The sequence below is a fragment of the Rhinichthys klamathensis genome, unplaced genomic scaffold (genome assembly GCF_029890125.1).
Source record: "Rhinichthys klamathensis goyatoka isolate OS25496 unplaced genomic scaffold, OSU_Roscu_1.1 h1tg000058l_1, whole genome shotgun sequence".
NCBI lineage: Eukaryota > Metazoa > Chordata > Actinopteri > Cypriniformes > Leuciscidae > Rhinichthys > Rhinichthys klamathensis.
The window spans coordinates 906,974-917,500 of record NW_026606603.1 but is presented as its reverse complement, the minus strand read 5'-3'; the positions used below and the strand labels follow the sequence as shown (position 1 = coordinate 917,500).

General features: G+C 36.8%; 1 protein-coding gene across 1 annotated transcript in view; it reads right to left on the bottom strand.

Moving 5' to 3' along the window:
- The window catches only part of slc10a7 (solute carrier family 10 member 7), a 38,840-nt gene that overhangs the window by 6,140 nt on the left and 22,173 nt on the right, over nt 1-10,527 (bottom strand). The window contains exons 2-9 of the mRNA XM_056248769.1: nt 6,850-6,978; nt 5,698-5,780; nt 5,486-5,622; nt 4,419-4,494; nt 2,686-2,724; nt 2,547-2,582; nt 2,270-2,353; nt 776-941 (exon numbers count right to left, since the gene is read on the bottom strand). Coding sequence (XP_056104744.1) covers nt 776-941; nt 2,270-2,353; nt 2,547-2,582; nt 2,686-2,724; nt 4,419-4,494; nt 5,486-5,622; nt 5,698-5,780; nt 6,850-6,949 — 721 coding nt within the window. The 5' untranslated portion in view covers nt 6,950-6,978. The remainder of the gene's footprint in view (nt 1-775; nt 942-2,269; nt 2,354-2,546; nt 2,583-2,685; nt 2,725-4,418; nt 4,495-5,485; nt 5,623-5,697; nt 5,781-6,849; nt 6,979-10,527) is intronic.

Genomic DNA, 10,527 nt, shown 5'->3' with positions numbered 1-10,527 from the left:
ACACACACACCAGACACACATCAGCAGCGTCTTACATCAGCGGCGGCACTGAACGCGGATCCACAACAGAACCAGAATACACACACACACACACACACACCAGACACACGTCAGCAGCGTCTTACGTCAGCAGCGGCACTGAACGCGGATCCACAACAGAACCAGAATACACACACACACACACACACACCAGACACACGTCAGCAGCGTCTTACGTCAGCGGCGGCACTGAACGCGGATCCACAACAGAACCGGAAGACAATACAATGCTGAATAAAGTCCTAGTTTTTGTTATTTTTGGACCAAAATGTATTTTCGATGCTCCCCCCCCCCACCCCCTGAATGGTTAGTTGATGAATTTATGTTGCTGATGTGGAGTTAACTATCTTCAATTAGCATATTCTGTCAGGATAATCTATAAATCGCTTGTATTGGAACTGTTGTGAGATGCACACAGAGTGACTACAACAGCTCTTCCTCTTCTCAACATGGACTGCATGTCCCGGGGGCGGGGTTTATGTTAATTTAGGGTTAGTGATGTCACTAACCCGGGAGGAAGCTCGTGTAGTTCTACCAGCCGTTTGTTGTAGTCCTTAAAAAAGGATTTCTTTAAAAGCAAATATCTCCCTTTGCTCTGAACTTTGAGCGTTGTAACTTTGCAGATGTTGTTTATGCTCAAACAGCAACATACACACTAACTAAAGCTAGAAAAGTGAAATCATAATCAACCACCCCTTTAAAAAGTATACACTGGTTCGGACGCCCATGCACTCACTGATGAAGACGACGAGCAGCAGGCTCAGGTGGTCCAGCTCGATGTTGGGGTTGGAGAAGGTGTCGCAGAAGGTGGTGTAGATGATCATGAGGAGGACGACACTGCTCACCGTCCCGAACGGAGGCTTCCGGCGGTCCAGGCACTCTCTCAGGAACCTCCTGCACACCTGCAGTCACACAACAGGTATCCACACACCAGATATTAGGGCTGGGCACTTTTTATTTTCGATTAATCGTTTCAAGTTTACTTTATTTATATAGCACATTTAAAAGAGTCGCAGACTGACCAAAGTGCTTCACAACAAAAGAACATTAAATGAACACAAGAAATGAAAAAAATGTGGTCGATTCTCAAAGGCCATTAATCGATTTTTTTTCCATATTTATTTTTTATCTATCACTCAAAAGCCAGTATTACTGTTCCTCCACTGTTCATAGGCTTGCATGTTACAGCGAATGCTGTGAGATTTTATGTGTGTTTTAATATTAAACATAAAATAACCTGATCCTGTGTGATCAAGGCGTGCGACTCTTCTGACTCGTCCAATTTTTCATCTCGCATCAAAATCCTGTCTATTCATCGCATGCATTTTAAATACAGAGTTGGGTTCTGTTTTAATACCTAAAATAAAAAGAGTTTAATATACAGGTTTGTGGCTCTTCATTTCTTTTTATTAAATAACCACTTGTAAACTTATGTTCACTGTTCTTTTTTATAAATATAGGATTTGTATTAAATATTATTCATTGAATCGAAATCGAATTGGAACATCTGAATCGAAACCCAGCCCTACCAAATATCATCTTACTAGCTAATGCAGGACACTATAGTTCATTGATGTAAGTGAGGAGAGCAAATAAAGTAAACTGTGACATATTATACCCAAAACTTCTTCATACAGTGACTACCAGTAACATTTATACAAATTTGGGACCAATAATTGTTTAGACACTTTGACCTGATCATGTTTTGCTTCAGTGTTTTTTCTGTAATTGCTAATGCTCTTTTTACACACAGACTGAACAATATGAAGCATTGCTTGGTAATAGTTTGAGCTAAACCTGTATTATCTAATTGTGTAGTTAAATTTAACAGCTGACAGATATTCAACATAATTCATGTGTGTGAGAGTCTAAGAGAAGGACGGACAAAACCAGTGAAATATAAACTGATTTCATAACTCATATTTTATTAACATCTTCTAAACTACAGTGAATAAACTGTGATAATGTGAGAAATGTTGAAGGAATCTGAATAAATGTTGGTTTGACTGTAAATGTACAAAACATGTTCGGTATCACAGTGGCGGCTTCCTATTAATAACTGCTGATGTTTAATTATTTAAGACAGAAACTCAGATTAACGTTTCTAATCATTTCCCTTACAGATGCTATTTGCCTTTTCACATGTGAAATTAAACTAAAGCACACACACACACACACACACACACACACACACACACACACACACACACACACACACACACACACACACCTGTCCAACTATGAGCGGGACGACCACCGTCATGAAGAGCTGCGAGAAGATGGAGGTGAACGGGACAGAAGACGAGGAGCCCAGCTACACACACACACACACACAGTGAAAAACATTATACACACAATATATCAGAAACAACTCCTGTAAACACTGGGCAATCAATAGAGTATACAGAATATGTATATTTACAGTATATATTACACCAGTACAACATGCTGATCGTTCAGCACATCCACACTGAACACAACACACATTAAAGAGGAGATTTACTCACAAACACCAGCAGCAGAAGAGGAGTGACCACAATCCCCTGCAGACAAATCACACACTTTCACATTCTGCTTTTATTCCTTCGTTCTTTTGTTTGTCTATTTTTCTCCTCTCTCTCTCTCTCTCTGCATTATCACACTTACCAGAAAGCTCCCAAATGCAGAATTGAAAATGGCTGCAGCCTGTAAAGAAAACAAATATATGCACTTTTACATTATCACACTTACCAGTATTAATTATTAGACATAAATGAATGTTAATTTTGATGTTTAACTTCGATGTACAGCAAATGTTGTGATTATTCAGTTGTAAAAAGTTATGATTTGTATAACATAAATGTGGTTATAACCGTCATCATGATAAAAAAGGTGTGCTTGCTTGTAAAGTTTGAATGAAATACATATGTAAAGTTGTGATAGTTGCGATTGATTGTTTTTGTAATATAGTTATCGTTATGGTGGAATGTATTTTGTAAAGTAGGGATTGCGAATGTGTGTGTAAAACGAGTGTTTGTAAAGTGGTGTTTGCTTTGATGAAATGTGTTTTTAAATTAATGTGTTTGTAAAGTTGTGACAGGTTTGTGTCTGTAAAAAAATGAGTGTAAAGTTATGATTTTGATGTAATGCGTTTATAAAATGAGTTTAAAGTTGTGATTGCTTTGATGTAATGTGTTTGTAAAATTATGATTGTTGTGAATGTATGCGTTTATAAAATGAGTGTATTTGTAAAGTTGTAATTGCATTGACGGAGTGTGTTTGTAAAGTTGTAATTGCATTGACGGAGTGTGTTTGTAAAGTTGTAATTGCATTGACGGAGTGTGTTTGTAAAGTTGTAATTTGTAAAGTTGTAATTGCATTGACGGAGTGTGTTTGTAAAGTTGTAATTGCACTGATGGAGTGTGTTTGTAAAGTTGTAATTGCATTGATGGAGTGTGTTTGTAAAGTTGTTATTGCACTGATGGAGTGTGTTTGTAAAGTTGTTATTGCACTGATGGAGTGTGTTTGTAAAGTTGTTATTGCACTGATGGAGTGTGTTTGTAAAGTTGTTATTGCACTGATGGAGTGTGTTTGTAAAGTTGTTATTGCACTGATGGAGTGTGTTTGTAAAGTTGTTATTGCACTGATGGAGTGTGTTTGTAAAGTTGTTATTGCATTGATGGAGTGTGTTTGTAAAGTTGTAATTGCACTGATGGAGTGTGTTTGTAAAGTTGTGATTTTGATGGACTGTGTTTGTAAAGTTGTGATTTTGATGGAGTGTGTTTGTAAAGTTGTGATTGATTTGATAGAATGTGTTTGTAAAATTAGTGTGTTTGTAAAGTTGTGATTTTGATGGAGTGTGTTTGTAAAGTTGTGATTTTGATAGAGTGTGTTTGTAAAGTTGTGATTGCTTTGATAGAATGTGTTTGTAAAATTAGTGTGTTTGTAAAGTTGTGAGGAAAAAAACGAGTGTTTGTAAATTTGTGATTTTGATGGAGTGTTTGTAAAGTTGTTATTGCTTTGATAGAGTGTGTTTGTAAAATTAGTGTTTGTAAAGTTGTGAGTAAAAAAACGAGTGTTTGTAAAGTTGTGATTTTGATGGAATGCATTTGTAAAATTAGTGCGTTTGTAAAGATGCGACTGCTGTAAAGGAATATGATCATTGTGATGAAATGTTGGGAAAAATGGGATTTTTGTTTATTATTTAGCACACCAAATTTCGTTATCTGTATAAGTCATGGTTATTTTTTTATTTAAAAAATATTTATATTTTTGTATTTTGATAATGTACATATGTAAGGTTGTGATTGTTGTGATGGAAAGCGTTTTTAAAGTTGTGATGGGAATTTGGGATTTTAAAATGAAGTATATGGGTTTTTTTTTACTGTTTTAATTTTTACCTCATTTCCTCCTACAGTTTTAGTGAGGATGACGGCAGAGGAAACAGGAGGAGGCATACATGCAACCGTCTGCAACCTGAGAGAGAGAGAGAGAGAGAGAGAGAGAGAGAGAGAGAGAGAGAGAGAGAGAGAGAGAGAGAGAGAGAGAGAGAGAGAGAGAGAGAGAGAGAGAGAGAGAGAGAGAGAGAGAGAGATTTAAAAAATATATTTTTAAATAATAAACACACTTTACTCAAGATATTTAGAAACAATTAATTCACCATCCTTAAAACACAACATTTCTTTATAATTCCATACATTTTCAAATTCCTCTTTATTCTTCAGTTTTATAAAATATATTTTTTTTAAATGTAATTCTTACTTTTATTTAACTCTTAAAAACTTGTACTACATCCCGGCCAACTTCACCTTCTGTTTTTTCCTTTCTAGTCAGACAAACAACCATTTTCGCTTTTCCAATAACAAAGTTAACAAGTTGCCCTTTTTTTCTCTTTTTTTCCAAAAATGAAAACCAAAAATGAAAACAACCTCTGAAAATATTACTTTAAAATCCACATACATGAAATTAAGCATAAAAAAAAAGCTTTTAAGTCTGTCACAATGGACAAAACAGTGAAAAATAATTTCCCTCTGATCACAAAAAGGATATTTGCTATCAGTTGCTGAATTAATAATGCTAACAAATGCATTTAGAGAGAGTTAATAAACAATAATACACAATTTAAATCACATTTATTCCCCTGTTTTTGAATGAGCAACGCTCTCCTCCACATACTGTCTCTATCCTACGTCACTTCAGGACTTTTCAGCTAATGGTACTACAATAATAACTCATAATCTTCAACGTAATGAAAACATGAATGTCTTTTCTGTCTGCTAAAGGACGTGTGGAGGTTGCAGGGAAACACAGCGACTCTCTTACAGGAAAATAAGCTAAAGCGCTAACACAGACGCCCTCTGAGATCCAGTTTCCCTCGGCTCAAACTCACAGAGACTTCATTCAGTGCAGCAGTGAACAGGTAGAGTGTGTACGAGACGGAGAAATCTGCAAACACACACACACTCACCCTCTGAGAAGCCACTCGTTGATCGCCGTCAGGGCCAGCACTTTCAGGAGCAGCCAGACGGCGATGGGGAAAAACACTAGCGTAAAAGTCTGGACGAAGAAATGCAACTTTACGTGCATTAACGCACTCGCCAGCTCCTGAAAAACACAGCAAGATAGAAATTAGTTTAAAAAAATATATAAAATCATAACAAAAACATGTACCGGTCATACCTCTGTTTTCAAAGACAAGCCACTGTTGAAGAAGATGACAGATACTGCAACGTAGGTGATGGTGATCTCTGGCCGAAGAGGACCTGAAAGAGAACAGACTCAATGAAATAATAGCAGCATAAGGAATTATGATCATATATAATGGTTAAATTAGATTACCATGTTTTGGGACACTAGGATAATGGCACTAGGGTTATAATATGGTAATTTGGACAGGTTTTATAGTATTGAATTATTTATGTTTTCTTCCAGCACCATATAAATATAACCATGGTATTCATTTAGTACCATAATATCACTATATGCATCATGGTGCAGTTCCTGTACTGTTTTATAAGGGGAGTTATAGTTAAAATGCATCAACAGTTTTCAATATCAACAATATTTGTGTCCAGTGAACTTCTACGTCAAAATTGATTGATGTTTTGTGATTTTTTTTTCTATGTCAGATATTCATGTTAGTTGAAAACAGACATACTGATGATTTTTAGATATAATTCGGTGGTGTTTTCAAACTTTATCCACTAAAATCAAACACATATGTAAAGCCTGTTCTGACTAATGTTGCTATTACGAGTCTTATCTATCCATCCATCCGTCTGTCTATCCATCCATCCATCCATCCATCCATCCATCTGTCTGTCTGTCTATCCATCCATCCATCCATCTGTCTATCTATCCTCAAACTTCAATGGGGTTTTAAACTTTAAACAAGTCTTTGTCCAGGCAAAATTGTTCTCACGCATCGCATGTTTAAACAGGAACAACAGTAGTAACTATCCTCCACCCGGACAGGATTATTCAGATCCGGGTGTTGCAAGTCAACGTGTCACAGTGACAGCTAGAGTTAAAACAACCATCAAACCGATTGATTAACCCACTGCATGATCATATTCAGATCAGATTGATCATAAAGTCTCCATCTATACACTGAAAACTTTACATGCAATACATGTGACATCCCTCATCATAATTACTCCCATTTTACCTCAATCCACAAATAATCAACCATCTATTTGTGTGATATTCATGCATACGAGTCATTTCCCAATAGCGATCATTGCATAATTAGTATTTATGTGTGCATTAACTGATTTTAAAGTTGGCATGGATAGAAATGTGTCTAGGTGTGTGTTTGATGATGTTTCTCACCTCCTTTCACTCCCACGGACGGCGCGAGCTTGGCGCACGTGATGACCAACACTATACCGATGATAAACCATTCTTTCCGCACGCGAGCGATCAGACCCATCGCCCATCAAACCGACGCGCGTCTAAACCCGACGAGCTCAGTGTCCGTGCGTCGAGTCTCGCTCTTCCGGACACACATGCGTTACCGTAACGACTGGTGTCTGCGCGCAATGGCTTTGCCAATACTACTACCACGGTGAGCTTTATTATTGTATTTTTTTATCATTGAACATATGTAACAGCAAATTCTCAATACTCAAAACTGAATTAAATAACAATAATACAATTATAAACAGTAGACAAAAAGCCACTAAAGTGAACAGGAAAAAAAGGGAGAAAAAAAAACATGGTTTCTGAATATCGAGATCGAGAGAGAGAGAGAGAGAGAGAGAGAGAGAGAGAGAGAGAGAGAGAGAGAGAGAGAGAGAGAGAGAGAGAGAGAGAGAGAGAGAGAGAGAGAGAGAGAGAGAGAAATGCCATGAGTCGCTTTTTTCAGTATAAAAAAGCATAAATATTATATTTTGTGCACAACGTAAAGAACTTAAAAGCTTTGACATTGCTGGAAGAAGAGATAGTACCCAAATAACATTTCAGGTCTTTGCGAAAAATAACAAAAAGAGGTTTAACAGGCAAAAATGTACACTTGTGTACAAAAAACTTGGCTAGAAAAATAATTCGATTTATAAGAAAGTGCACAAGTAATCTTTTAGATTCTTGTCAGGGTTTAAAAATCATAATAAGACATCCTTAAACATCAAAGAAAAATTGTCTAATAAAGAAGCACGTACAAAACTACCATGGTGAGTTTGAAAAATATTAATAATATTCAGTGACGGGTTTTTGGCCCCGCCCCCTGCGCCAGGATTGGTTAGTGGAAACTGCCAACAGCAGAGTCAGCCCTACACTCATGAATATTCATTACTGATGCGTGTTTAACCAATCAAGTACGTTCAATAGTCCTGCCTAGCTCTAGAATACCGTAATGACTCGTGTCAGAGCGCATAATATGTGTTAGAAATCTTGCATTATTCTAAATAAATAAATAAATAGAGATTCACATAAACAATTGAATTCACAAATAAATAATTAAGATCCACAAATAAATGCAAAGTGTTTCACAAAAATTAATAAAATTAGATTTGCAAATAAATAAAATTTTTTTACAAATGTTTTCCTTTCCCTACTTCCCTTTATTACTCCTTTTGGAAGGGTTTGAAAAGGAATATCTCAGCAAAAAGTCAAGTCAAGTCATCTTTATTTATATATAGCGCTTTTCACAATACAGATTGTATCAAAGCAGCTTCACAGTGAATACATGAAAATAATTACAAGAAGTTTGTTTCTAGAATAAAATTGCGTAATCGTCCACATGAAGTAACGTAGATCAAAAATATTGTTGAATAATTAAATGTCCCCAACTAACCAAGCCAAAAGCCAAGGCAACAGAAGGAACCAAAACTCCAGCAGGTGATAGAACGGAGAAAAAAACCTTGGGAGAAACCAGACTCAGTCGCTCAGTTCTCCTCTGGCCAACGAACGAACAGTGTATGATTATGATTCAGGCAACATTACAGGTCAAAAGTCAAATTGGATCAGAACATTCACAATATTATCCAGTTCCATCTGGTTGGAGGTCGGAGTCATCACGCCGGTATGGAGACGAGCTTGTAGAGGTGTCCATGAGGTCTTCACAGGGCTGATGAGGCTGGCACTTCAGGGATGCGTTGTGGTCGTGTCCAGGCGCAGGTTCACCATCTGATCTGGATACGGCCCGGATCCGGCTGACTTCAGTAAACCTCGGAATAAATGGAAAGACTGACATTAGCGTAGATGCCATTCTTCTTAAGATGTAACGAGTACATCGGGTGTTTTGGGTTCTGTCCCCGATTCCGGCTGACCTAATCTATGCAGCCTAATAATCATTTAACTGATTTTAAATAATAGAAATGTATAATGTTCTATGTGAATGCCAGGTCAAAGAGATGTGTTTTTAGTCTAGATTTAAACTGACAGAGTGTGTCGGCTTCCCGGACAATGTTAGGGAGACTGTTCCAAAGTTTTGGTGCTAAGTAGGAAAAGGATCTACCGCCAGCAGTCGATTTTGATATTCTAGGTATTATCAACTGGCCGGAGTTTTGAGATCGCAATAGACGTGAAGGACTATAATGCGTTAAGAGCTCGCTCAAGCACTGCGGAGCTAAACCATTTAGTGCTTTGTAAGTAGACAGTAATATTTTCAAATTTATACGATGTTTAATAGGCAGCCAATGCAGTGTTGACAGAACCGGGCTAATATGGTCATACTTCCAGGTTCTGGTAAGAACTCGAGCTGCTGCGTTTTGGACCAGCTGTAGTTTGTTTATTAAGCGTGCAGGGCAACCACCCAGTAGAGCATTACAATAATCTTGCCTTGATGTCATGAACGCATAAACTAACTGTTCCGCATTTTTCATTGAAAGCATATGTCGTATTTTAGATATATTTTTAAGATGGAAGAATGCGGTTTTACAGATGCTAGAAACGTGACTTTCAAATGAAAAAGATTGGTATCAAAGAGCACACCCAGGTTCCTAACCGACGACGAAGACTTAACAGAGCAGCCATCAAGTGTTAGACAGTATTCTAGGTTATTACGTGTGGAAGTTTTTTGGCCAATAATTAGAATCTCTGTTTTTTCAGAGTTAAGTAATAGGAAATTACTAGTCATCCAAGTTTTTATATCAGCTATGCATTCCATTAATTTTGTGAATTGGTGCGTTTCGTCGGGGCGCGAAGAAATATACAGCTGAGTATCATCAGCATAACAGTGAAAACTAATGCCATGTTTTCTAATGATATCTCTTAATGGTAGCATGTACAGAGTGAACAGTAACGGTCCTAGTACTGAGCCTTGTGGTGCACCATACTGAACTTGTGATCAATAAGACATCTCTTCGTTTACTGCTACAAACTGATAACGGTCAGATAAGTATGATTTGAACCATACTAATTTCCACTAATGCCAACATAATTTTCAAATCTATGTAAAAGAATATTGTGGTCAATGGTATCAAATGCAGCACTAAGATCGAGTAACACCAATAGAGAGATACAGCCACGATCGAATGATAAGAGCAAATCATTTGTTACTCTAATGAGAGCTGTCTCAGTGCTATGGTACGGTCTAAATCCTGACTGAAAATCCTCGCAGATATCATTTCTTTCAAGAAAGGAACATAGTTGTGAGGATACTGCCTTTTCAAGTATTCAAGTATCAAAAATATCCCATGCATGCACAAATCCCTTGTTAACAAATATTCAACATAATAAAATGACATAGATCATAGATTTATTGAATTAAAGCATGATGGGAAACGACTTGCTGACGACACAGATTAATGATCATTGGTTTAAACAACCGTGATGTATTGTTCTCTTTTAAAATGTTTGATTTTAAAACTCTGATATCATGTTTGATGTGTATAAATTATGTGTGGATATTCCCAAACTCTCTGACAGTGTGATGTAATTTGTATTAGTTTTTTTTAAATAAAAACACATGTCTGTATTAGAGCTGTCAAATGATTAATCGTGATTAATCACATCCAAAATAAAAGTTTTTTTTACATAATCTATGTGGGTGCACTGTGTATAATTATT